The 12006-nt window shown below is 48.7% G+C and overlaps 1 protein-coding gene across 2 annotated transcripts; it reads right to left on the bottom strand.

The window, feature by feature from the left end:
* Positions 1-361: 361 nt before the first annotated feature.
* On the bottom strand, positions 362-8542 carry NT5M (5',3'-nucleotidase, mitochondrial). 2 transcript variants are annotated; one of them, XM_084818173.1, is made up of 5 exons: positions 8181-8542; positions 6582-6682; positions 5106-5166; positions 3391-3505; positions 362-2533 (listed from the first exon to the last, which is right to left on the bottom strand). In XM_084818173.1, the coding sequence occupies exons 1-5, from the start codon at positions 8466-8468 to the stop codon at positions 2391-2393; spliced, it is 708 nt and encodes a 235-aa protein (XP_084674299.1). In that variant the 5' UTR covers positions 8469-8542; the 3' UTR covers positions 362-2390. The 2 variants fall into 2 exon arrangements, with proteins under 2 accessions (XP_084674299.1, XP_084674300.1); XM_084818174.1 differs by lacking the exons at positions 362-2533; positions 3391-3505 and adding an exon at positions 3673-4811.
* Positions 8543-12006: the final 3464 nt, after the last annotated feature.

The following is a 12006-nucleotide window of genomic DNA, read 5'->3' on the forward strand; positions in this document are numbered from 1 at the left end:
GGAGCCCTGGAATTCTGCCGCCCTAGGCAGCTGCCTATACAGCCCATTAAGTTAGGCTGTCCCTGAATGGAGCTCTTAGGGCAAGCTCCAAGACGACCCTCCCCCTGCCCTCCTCACTAGCTCACGCTCCCCCTGACTGTATATGCTGTCAATCTTGCATGCTGTATTTTTCAAAAGATGTCCAGGGTTAGAGATAAATTGGATCTGAGGAACTAACAGCACAATCCTATACATGTCTACTCAGAGGTAAGTCCAAACAGAGTTCAGTGGGGCTTACTCCCAGGTAAATGCGTACAGGGTTGTAGCCTCAAGGCCTCAAACAAATTCTTCTCGCTTGAATCTGCTCACAAAAATCCAAATTGATTCTCATTCATATTTATTTTTTCAACACTACCAGTTATGGAAACTGCTAGATTTCGGGATTTTAAAAGACAGGGGAAGAGAGACGGTGTCAGATTATGAACACATTGATATTGGTCGCCATTGCCTTTAAAATTCATTGCCAAGTCAAGATCTCTTTTTTAATTTAAGGGATCCATCAGATTTCAAAAGCAGTACTTGAAAATGTTGGACATTCATAAAACTAAATTAATTCTGAAATTCTGCGAAGTTTCAATTTGTGAACATTTTTGTTTTAGCTTTAGTCATGGTTTCCTTCGGGAACTATAAAGCTTTTCCACTGGAAGGCTACTGTTTCCCTAAGAAAGGTTTTAGCGGCTGGGCGTAGATGGGGCTCAGCTCATTGTTGTGGATGAATGCCCCTCAGGTTCATCTGGCTGCAGGACCAGCCCTACCATAAGGTAGGGTGAGGCGGCTGCCTCAGGCTGCAGATTGAGGGTGTCGTTAAAGGGCAGGAAATTGTTAGCTATTTAATTTGTCACTATTGTAATTTTACTGCCAGGGGAGAAGTGGCTGTGAGATTTTTCTGCCTCATGTGTCAAAATAACGTGGCTGGCTTTGGGTATTATGCACCTTGATTTGGATGATGCGGGGGACACCCACTGTTCTGCCTCAGGGAGAAAAATGTCTTGGGCCAGCCCTGTCTGACTGACACCCTATCTGAAGAATGTTCTGGAACATTTGCTCCAAGGCAAAGCTATTACGATCTACTTCTCCCAGACAGCACAGTGAGATGATCCGCCTGTTTATGGACTGTACCACTTCAGGGTGTGGGGCTCATGTGACAGAGGGTTCCGCTGTAAAATAAATAAATAAATAAATAAATAAACAAACAAACTCCTCCACACAGAAAAGTAGCAGGCCAGGTTTGGAACCTTTCTCACTGTCATGCTAGTTTTCTATGTGGAGGGATATGGGGGGTGGGGGATGATACAGGTATGAGGCTCTTTTAGTCGTGTGGATTTACACCTGAACAAAGAAGTAGTACAGGCCGCATACAGGTTGACCCTGTCATTTGTTGTTTGTGAGAATTAACACAACCTTCCACAACTTGATGCCCTCCAGATGTGCCAGACTAGAATTCCCAACATCCCCCAGCCAGGGAAGTCTGGCCCAGACCAACCAACCACCCCAAAGGCCTTCTCTCCTCAGAAGGGTGGTCGGTTCGGCCTTACACTGAGTGAAGGTCCAGCCGGGAGCCGAAAGGATGACTTAACAGGAACCAGGCCTCACCAGGCCTCAGCTCTGTAACCTGGTTTTGTTGCCAGGACACCATCTTGAACAAACTGAAGTAACAACACAGAGGATGTTTCTGAGGGCATGGAGAATGCCTTTCCTTCACAAGTGACCTATGGCACTGAGCTCACTCACACATTTTGGATTTCGAATCAGAATCTGGAGTCAAAGAGGTGATGGCTTCCAGGCAGGCTTGTGCCCCAGAACACTTCTTTTCCTTAAGTGTCCTGTTGAGACAAACATGACTGCAGTCCTGAAAATGGAAGCAGGTCCATTGGGAGCAGAGGTGAAGGACGGCTGCCATCTTTGTGGGAGCCAGATAGAAAGCTAAACAGGGCTTGGGAAGGCCCCTGACTAGTCTAACCAGTGGGTAAGATGTCATTGGGCTAGATACAGTGAGGCACAAGAAGAGTGTTTGGCAAATGCAACCTGTTTTTAGACGGCCTGGAATGTCTGTTACTTCCATGCCCTACAACAGGTAGCTTTGTGCCTGTCTTAGCAGACTAGGGCCGTCTTGGGGCTTCTCTGCTCTTGTTTCTGACCCCACAGCTGTTTCAATGTCTACTTTCCTCTACTTTCCCCATTACTTTTTCCTTTTGTGTCATGTCTACTAGGTTGTGAGCCACGAAGAGCCAAAACTGGAGACATGGCCCTTCCTGTTTCTGCCTGGGATGTCTATATGTGTGTTTCAGGCCTACAAGTAGACCCTGCCCCTCACTGGGCACGCTGAGGAAACACTTTTAATGGGCCTGGCTCTACAGCACCCGTTTGCTATCCAAGATGGACTTCCAGTCATCGGCCCACGAGTGCAGCCTGCGACGCGGAGCCGGGAGCTCCATGTCCTTGTTGTGGCAGGCCGTGAAGAGTATGTGTTCCCAGCTGGGGCTCCTCTCAGCTCCTGGAAGGCAGAGTAAACAAAACACCTCAGGAGATCGGCCTTGTGATGCCACGGCTGGAAATTTTTCAATTTTTTCAATCCTGTAAATATGGAATCTGGTAGTAGCAGCAGAATATTAGGATCCTGAGAAGAAAAGAAATTTCTAGCCCTCACGGGTATAATGATAAGCTTGAGCAACTTGGACAACAGCTGGTCAAATCTCAAAAACCAAAATTGTGGTTGGGGAACTCTAATTTGCATAGTTGTACAGGTTATATTTATTTATTTATTGCATTTATACCCCGCCTTTCTCCCTCTCGCAAGGAACTCAAGGCGGCTTACATTCTCCTCCTCCTCACCGTTGTATCCTCACAACAACAACCCTGTGAGGTAGGTTGGGCTGAGAGTCTGTGACTGGCCCAAAGTCACCCAGTGAGCTTCCATGGCCAAGTGGGGACTAGAACCCGGATCTCCCGGCTCCCAGTCCGTCACTCTCACCACTACACTACACTGGCTCTCTTATAGAGTTATAGATTTTGTTGCCTGTGTTCTTGGAGCAGAACTTTTCATTTTTGTAACATAGACACCACCCTGTGTATATTACATGCCAATAATCCCAAAGTGACCTGAAGTATGTCATAAGAAATGCACTGACTTACAGCACAGTAACAATGGGCAGAGATCTGTATATTATAATAATCAACACATACCAGCGGCTGGATCGCCACCTTGACAGTGCAATCCTATACATGTCTACTCAGGATCAAGTCCCACTGAGTTCAATAGGGCTTATGCCTAGGAACGTGGATATGGGATTATGCACACACGCACACAGCCCGCCAGCCCTTGATGGACTTCCCCGAGGCTGACCTCTTTACCTATTATATCAGGTCTGTCGTCAATCAGCAGATCTCCAGAGACCACTGTCTTATCCCGTGTGAGAATAATCTGCTCCAGAAACTCTGGGCCCAAATGCTTCTCCACCCAGGCATACTGGAAAGCAGAAGAGGAAGAGGAAACAGTGGAAGAAACAGTTTGGGTGCAGAGAGTGGGGAAAGACGTTTTTGCACTGGGATAGCAGCAAACCACACTCCCCCCCCCCCAATAAAACCGTTAGGCAAAGAGGGAAGTAGAGCTTAATTTTGAGCCAAGACTTGGGAGACTTTCCATTTATTTATTTATTATTCAGATTTATATATTGCTTCCCACAAAGGTATCAAAGCAGTGAACATAAATACAATGACATAAATGTAATAATAAAAATAACACAATACAAATTAATCAGGAATAAAACCGCACACTCTGCTGTGTGCTACAGACCATAGCTGGCTGGGCTACGCTTTGAAAGCCTCTGTAAAAAGATGAGTTTTAAGGAGATGTCCAAACTGGGGGGCCTGTCTCATGTCGGCGGGTAAAGCGTTCCAGAAGGAGGGTGTGGCAACGCTAAATGCTCTCTCTACTGCGAGTGCGCCTGAGGTGAACTTCAGCAGCAAGCGGCGCCCTCAGAGGTGCTCCCTCTGATGAACGGGGCATAAGGGGTGAGGCAGTCCCTAAGGTAACCTAGCCCCAAGTTGCTTGGGGCTTTTAGACTTAGCCCCAGGATGTGTTCTCAGTGCCAGGGCTCAGTCCAAGGCGACGGGCCATCAACTTAAATGGCTTTAAAAGGGGTTTAGACAAATTCACAGAGGATAAGAGCACCAGTGGCTGTGACTCATGGTGGCTGTATATCACCTCCAGGACTGAAGGCCTCTGTACCATACTGGCTCCAGGTTTTTGAGGGCCCTCGTGCAACCCACCCTCAAGGGCCCCCCTGCCTCAGCGAGTCGGCCTGCTCACTGCCATATTCACCAGCTATTCTTGCTCCTCGTCCTCTTTCCCATCGTTGCTACCCCTTGCTTGCTTAACAGGCAGAGATCCAGGGAGCAAGCAGGCAGTGACATCTCCTGCTCCACCTTCTCACCACCACCATGGTCTGGGCCAGAGCGAGAGGCAGGTGAACAAGCAGGTTGTGATGGTGAAGAGGAGGAACAACTCCAGGGGGTTCTTGTCAGTGGGCTCCTGCTGGGGTGTGGGCCCTTGGCAGCTGCCTGAACATGCCAAACCTTGACGCCGGCCCCGCCCCTGTATACCAGTTGCTGGGGAACACAAGCAGGAGGGCGCCATCGCATTCATGTCCTACTTGTGGGTTTCCCACCGGCAGCTGGTTGGCCACTGTGGGAACAGAATGCTGAACTAGATAGGCCTTTGGCCTGGAAGGGCTCTCACTCTTCCTGATGCAGGACGCTTGCTCCTTTCCGCTCTGTGACAATAAGAGGATGGTTATCAGATGGGGTTCTAGGAAGCGAGAACAGAGGCCTTCCTGTTCCGCCAGGCTCTGCTGCTGCTTCTTATTGTATGGGAGGATTTCTGTGTATGCATGCATAAATTTGAGCGCACACACAGGGAAAAGGTTGTCTGGACGGTTGCTTGGCACTGCTTGTACCTAGTACTGTGTTTCTGGAATGTAAGAGGCTGTATGGAGCCCCTTTCCCTGTGTTCAGAAGGGAATAAATTAATTCCCACTGATTGCAGTATGTGCATATATAGCAATTACCTTTTCATACGGGCAATAGCGGTACTTCTTGATGGGACTCGTGCATATGAAGACATCCGTCCTACCGCAAAAAAGAGAGAGAGAGAGAGAGAGGGATTGAGAGAACAATCCACCATTCCATTTATTTATCACATTTGCAGTTCGGCCTTCCTGCGGAAAGCTCAGAGCCCCATGCATGAATGTAAGGAGCTGCCCTAGACAGAGCGAGATTATTGATCTGTCTATCCCAGGACCATCTGCCTTGGTTGGGAGCATCTCTAGCATTATGGGCAGCTCTTTCTCAGCCTTGCTCCTTCTGCTCTTTGTCACTAGAGATTGCACCAGACCTTTTACAAGCAAAGAATGTGTGCCTACACCGAGGCTGAAACGAGAGGTTGTGTGCTGAACGCAGGATTCCCAGCTCCCCTAGTATGAATGTGTGAGGCAGGAATTTGCAAGAGCATACCCAGAGGAGAAGCAGTCGGTGGGAGCGGGGTGCTTCCCCCTTCTGCCCACCTCTTTTCCCTTCTCAGAACCCACCTTTTCTCTGAGGCCTTCAGCACAGTCCTGCTTTCCTACTGAAATTAAACCTAGCAACACAATCCTATGCATGCTTATTTAATTTTTTTATTTATTTAAAACATTTGTATCCTGCCGTATATCATTAAGATCTCAGGGTGGCATACAGATAAAATCCATTTAAACACTATAAAGCAATAAATAATTTGAACAGCTAAAAGCATATTAAAGCATTAAACAAGCTAATACCAATTAGAAAATCTAAAACAATTAAACTGTTAAAACAGTGTGCAACGTTAGGGAATTCAATTAGCCCTCAAAGGCTTTGGTGAAAAGCCATGTTTTAACTTGGTGCCAAAACAAAACCAACGTCTGCACCAATCGGGCCTCCAAGGGGAGGACATTCCACAACTGGGGTGCCACAGCAGAGAAGGCCCTTAATGCTTAAATAATGCTTTTGCTTAAGTAAATCCCACTGAGCTGAATGGGGCTTATTCCTGACTAAGTGTGCACAGGACTGCACCCCAATATGTTCGTTTACTTGTTAAGTTGCATCCCGAACTGTCAGCATAAAATGTTTCCAGAGCAGTTAAGAGAAAAAAATTCAAAGATACAACGAATCTATGAAAATCAATAAAAAAACAAACAGCAGCAGATACCCTGGGACTGCAGAGCTGAAGGGAGGTACAATCTGGCCCTTGCCACTAGCCAGAGGAACAAGGGCTGCTGAGAGATTGCACCCTCAGGAAGAACAGTGTGGCAAGTGATTGCAGCCCCATGCAAGACGGTGCCACGCACAGCAACCCAGCACATCTCCTGCTAGATACTACACCAGCCTTCCACAACCTGGTGCCCTCCAGATGTGTTAGACTGCAACTCCCAGCCTGCTGGCTAGGGGATACTGGTTGTTGTAGTCCAACAGATCTGGTGGACACCAGGTTGGGGGAGATTGGTTTATAGCTATGATTGTGTACTCACTCTTCTAACTTGGCCATCCGCTTCACGGCTTCCACAGCACCCGGTAGCGGATCCAGCTCTATGAAGAAGTTCTTCGACTCCCAAATGCTGATTGCCTTTTCCTGCAAGGGGGGGTGGGGGGGACATAACAGTCTATTTATTTATTGGAAGTATTTTTATGCTGCTCCTGAGCCAAAAAGGCTCCCAGAGCAGCTTACATATAATCAACTAAACGTGACAGTCCATGCCTGGCAGCTTATGATTTAAAAAGACACAACAAACAAGGAAAAAGGAATGAGGAGGGAAGAGGAGAAAAAGGTAATTATTTTAGCAGAGCCGGTGAAATGGCCCTGCTCTCCTTCTCATCTCCCTCATGATGGCTGGAATGGTGCCGCTGTTTCCCCTACCAATATAGGAAGCTGTCAGACCCTTGGTCCAACTAGCCCAGTATTGTTGACATTAACTTGGTTTGCACAATCACCACAGCTTAAACAAGCTACAGGGGCTTGTTTAAGCCACGGCACATGCTGGTGCGTGCCAGGGAGCCATTTGCTAATTACGCACCCGGGCTCAGCTTGTCATGTCATCTGAACCTGGGCGACATGGCTTGCCGGAGGGGGAAACATGGGCTATTTTAGGGTTCTGGGGTGGCTCGTTAAGCATGGCAACAAGCCACCCTCACTGGGTTCACACTGCACAGCAAACTGCGCCAGTGAGAGTAATTATGCAAATCCCTGCTCTGCCATGCATGGCAGGGGAAATAAGCCATGGCGGCTCATTTCTCCTGCCGTGATCGTGAAAACAGGGCCAGTGTGAAAGATTGTTTTGCCTGAGTTTGTGGGGTGTTCAGAGTACACTTTGGCACTAGCTTATGTCACACTTCATTTTTCCTACTTTAAAAGATATTAAAAGGAGGCAATGCTCAGTTTGAATGCAGGATATTGTATTTTATTATTTTATGTTGCCTTTATATTGTATTTTATGTATTTCTTATATAAACGGCTTAGAGGTCTTCCGATATCAAGTGGTATATAAGTAGTTTAAATAAATAAATAAATAAATAAATAATATTGTGGTAACATGGAAATTTAGTACTCTTCAAATGGCCTGCATTTTAAACTTTGATCACAGTTCTAGAGTACTCCATAACTATCATGGCGTTAAGAAATTGCTTCTGACTAAAACACACACACACACACACAATATGAGAAACTCTCCCAAGTGGTAGAACTGGTACTGGACAAAGAAATGTAGGAGGCAGTATTTTGCTTCCTATATTGGGTTGCTTTTGTCCATCGGACAAGTCACTTACCTCTCATCCTCATTTCTCCCATGTTCAAAATGTGAATAAGAGTGTCCTGCCTTACAGGGCTGTTGTGAAGATGAAGGAGAAACAAAAGGCTTGGAAGCGTTAATCATAAATAGGAATACTATTTATGATTAACAATAGTACTTGCTATTATCTGTCCCTTGTTTACCCCTCCTGCATTTCCCCCCTCTTCCTCTGTTGTGTTCTTGGTGTTTCATTAGAGACTGTAAGCCCCTCGGGGCAGCGGCTGGTCCTCTTGCGCCTCGTAAGGCACCGCTGCACACAGGTAGCAGAAGGACAGTTTGACTCACGCTCAGCTCCGGCTCCAGCTGGCCGTACTGCTCGGAAACCCAGAAGCCCCTGCGATCCTCCAAGGAGATGAAGGGTTTCTCGGGATACTTGGCCCTGAACTTCTTCAGGAAGCCTCCTTCGAAGTCCGCCAGCACCCCGTCCATGTCGACCAGGACCCGCAGGCTCCGGCGGGATGCGCAGCACGAGCTGCTGCAGTGCGCAATGCACCCGACGCCCCAGGCCAGGAAGGGCGCGCAGCCCCGCAAGGCTGGCTGCGGGTGCAAGAAGAAGCTGCCCATGAAAATCATGGCGGGGGAAGCGTCTCTGCGGGCGCGATCAGGGATCCCGCGTCAGCGATGATGCCACATTAAAACAGCAACAATAACAACGCATCCACCCTTCTGCCTCCCTTTTCTCCAGTTGCATCACTCCGGCTTCCCCCTCTGCAGTGCACAACCTGGGGGCGCGCGGCGGTCAATCCAGCCCACAGTTGTTGTTACTGTGATTATGACTATTAATAATGATGATTATAGTTACCGCTGCTGCCGAGGCGGGCTTTTGCTCTCTGGCAGCGCCAAGCTCCCGCTCCCTCTCTGCACCTCCTGCAGCAAAACCAGAGGCGAAAGCGGCAATCCTACGCACGCTGACCGGGCAGTAAGCCCCGCGGAACTCGGCGGGACTTGCTTCTGCGTATCGGACTGCAGGGCGAGCGAGGCTAAGGAGGGAGCGGGCGGTCCGGCTCTAGCGGAACCCTGGACACCTGGGCCGGCCAGGCTGTGCGCAAACAGAAAAGAGGGGGGGGGAGGGAGAAAAACAGCTGGCGCAAAAGGGCGGGGGCGGGAGGGAAGGGGGCTGCCTGCCTGTCTTGCCGGCGGGACGGCTGCAACGGGCGCCCCCCCTGCAGAAAGGGGCAGGCGGCTTGGGAAGAGGCGGTGCGGCGCCCCTCCCCCAGCTCCACAGGCGCACCGACGCCCCGCGCATTCCGGGCGCGCGGGTCAGTTCCGCCCGCGCGCCTGCCAGTTTCAGCCCAGCCGCAGCGGCGTCCGGCCTGCCCAGCCCGGCAGTGCTCCGACTCTCCTTCTCGGCGCCTGCGGCAGGAGGCGGGCAGGGGCAGGGGCAGGCTGGCAGCTGCAGGCGCCGCCTCCGAGCGGCAAGCGGCCAGCGCGCCCCGCGGAGGGCTCGCCTAGGAGGGGGCGGCGCGAGGCGCGGCCCGCCGCGACGGATCCAGGTCTTGCCGCCCCCCCGGCAACTTCGCGGCTTGTTTCAGGCAAAACCAGGAATGGAAGTCACGCGGGCGGAACTCTTTCCCACGGGCGAAAGCGCTCCCCCGGAGACGGACCGCCCGAGGCTGCGTGTGTCTGCTCTGGACTCGGGAGTAAACTAAGAAACACACTGTATTCAAGGAGGTTTTCTTCTAGGGTCAAGGTGCATGAGGACTGCAGCGTGATTCAGCTAATCTGGTTATAATAAAGGCTCTAGGGTTCAACATGAGCAGAACATATTATTATTATTAATTAGTATGCTTCTGCCCCTTCATGGATCACTGCCTTGTTGTGGCGAAGGGGCTTGCGTAACTCAGTGAAGCCATAAGCTATGCCGTGCAGGGCCACCCAAGACGGACAGGTCATGGCGGAGAGTTCTGACAAAATGTGGTCCACTGGAGAAGGAAATGGCAACCCACTCCAGTATTCTTGCCAAGAAAACCCCATGGAACGTATCACAAGGCTAAAAGAGATGACGCCGGAAGATGAGCCCCTCAGGTCGGAAGGTGTCCAATATGCTACTGGGGAAGAGCAGAGGGTATTTCCAAGTAGCGCCAGAAAGCGTGAAGCGGCTGGGCCAAACCCGAAAGGACACTCAGCTGTGGATGTGTCTGGCGGTGAAAAGAAAATCCGATGCTGTAAAGAACAATATTGTTTAGGAACCTGGAATGTCAGATCAATGAATCCAGGTAAGCTGGAGGTGGTCAAACATGAGATGGCAAGATTGAACATCGACATCTTGGGAATCAGCGAACTAAAATGGACAGGCATGGGCGAATTTAATTCAGGTGACCATCATATCTACTATTGTGGGCAAGAATCCCTTAGAAGAAATGGAGTAGCACTCATGGTCAACAAAAGGGTGGGAAAAGCAGTACTGGGGTACAATCTTAAAAATGATAGAATGATCTCAGTACGAATCCAAGGCAAACCATTCAACATCACAGTAATTCAAGTCTATGCCCCAACCACTGAGGCCGAAGAAGCTGAGGTTGATCGGTTCTATGAAGACCTACAACACCTTCTAGAACTAACACCAAAAAAAGATGTCCTCTTCATCATAGGGGATTGGAATGCTAAAGTAGGAAGTCAAGAAATCACCGGGATAACAGGCAGGCATGGCCTTGGTGTACAAAATGAAGCAGGACAAAAGCTAATAGAGTTTTGCCAAGAGAACACGCTGATCATAGCAAACACTCTTTTCCAACAGCACAAGAGGCGACTCTACACATAGACGTCACCAGATGGTCAGTATCGAAATCAGATAGATTATGTCCTTTGCAGCCAAAGATGGAGAAGCTCCATACAGTCAGTAAAAACAAGACCTGGAGCTGACTGTGGCTCAGATCATGAGCTCCTTCTTGCAAAATTTCGTCTTAAATTGAAGAACGTCGGGAAAACCACTAAATCGTTCAGGTATGACCTAAATCATATCCCTGATGAATATACAGTGGAGGTGAGGAATAGATTTCAGGGATTAGACCTGATAGACAGAGTGCCTGAGGAACTATGGATGGAGGTCCGTAACATTGTTCAGGAGGCAGCAACGAAATCCATCCCAAAGAAAAAGAAATGCAAGAAAGCAAAGTGGCTGTCTGATGAGGCTTTACAAGTAGCTCACGAAAGAAGGGAAGCGAAAAGCAAGGGAGAAAGGGGAAGATATACCCAACTGAACGCAGAGTTCCAGAGAATAGCAAGGAGAGACAAGAAGGCCTTCTTAAATGAACAATGCAAAGAAATCGAGGAAAACAACAGAATGGGAAAGACTAGAGATCTCTTCAAGAAAATTGGAGATCTCAAGGGAACGTTTTGTGCAAAGACGGGCATGATCAAGGACAAAGAAGGCAGGGACCTAACAGAAGCAGATGAGATTAAGAAGAGGTGGCAAGAATACACAGAAGAACTATACAGGAAAGATCTGAATGTCCCTGATAGCCATGATAGTGCGGTCATTGAACTTGAGCCGGACATCCTAGAGAGTGAAGTCAAGTGGGCCTTAGGAAGCATTAGTAACAACAAAGCTAGCGGAGATGACAGTATTCCAGCCGAACTATTTAAAATCCTAAAAGATGATGCTGTTAAAGTGCTGCATTCAATATGTCAGCAAATCTGGAACACTCAACAGTGGCCACAAGACTGGAAAAGGTCAGTTTACATTCCAATTCCAAAGAAGGGCAACGCCAAAGAGTGTTCAAACTACCGCACAATTGCGCTCATTTCACATGCCAGCAAGGTGATGCTCAAAATCCTACAAGCTAGGCTTCAGCAGTACGCGAACCGAGAACTACCGGAAGTACAAGCTGGGTTTAGAAGAGGCAGAGGAACTAGAGATCAAATCGCCAACATTCGCTGCATCATGGAGAAAGCAAGAGAATTCCAGAAAAACGTCTATTTCTGCTTCATTGACTACGCTAAAGCCTTTGATTGTGTGGATCACAACAAACTGTGGCAAATTCTGAAAGTGATGGGAGTACCAGACCACCTTACCTGTCTCCTGAGAAACCTGTACGAGGGTCAAGAAGCAACAGTAAGAACCAGACATGGAACAACCGATTGGTTCAAAATTGGGAAAGGAGTACGACAA

The sequence above is a fragment of the Heloderma suspectum genome, chromosome 12 (assembly GCF_057233095.1).
Source record: "Heloderma suspectum isolate Gila_16-S chromosome 12, 16-S_ref, whole genome shotgun sequence".
NCBI lineage: Eukaryota > Metazoa > Chordata > Lepidosauria > Squamata > Helodermatidae > Heloderma > Heloderma suspectum.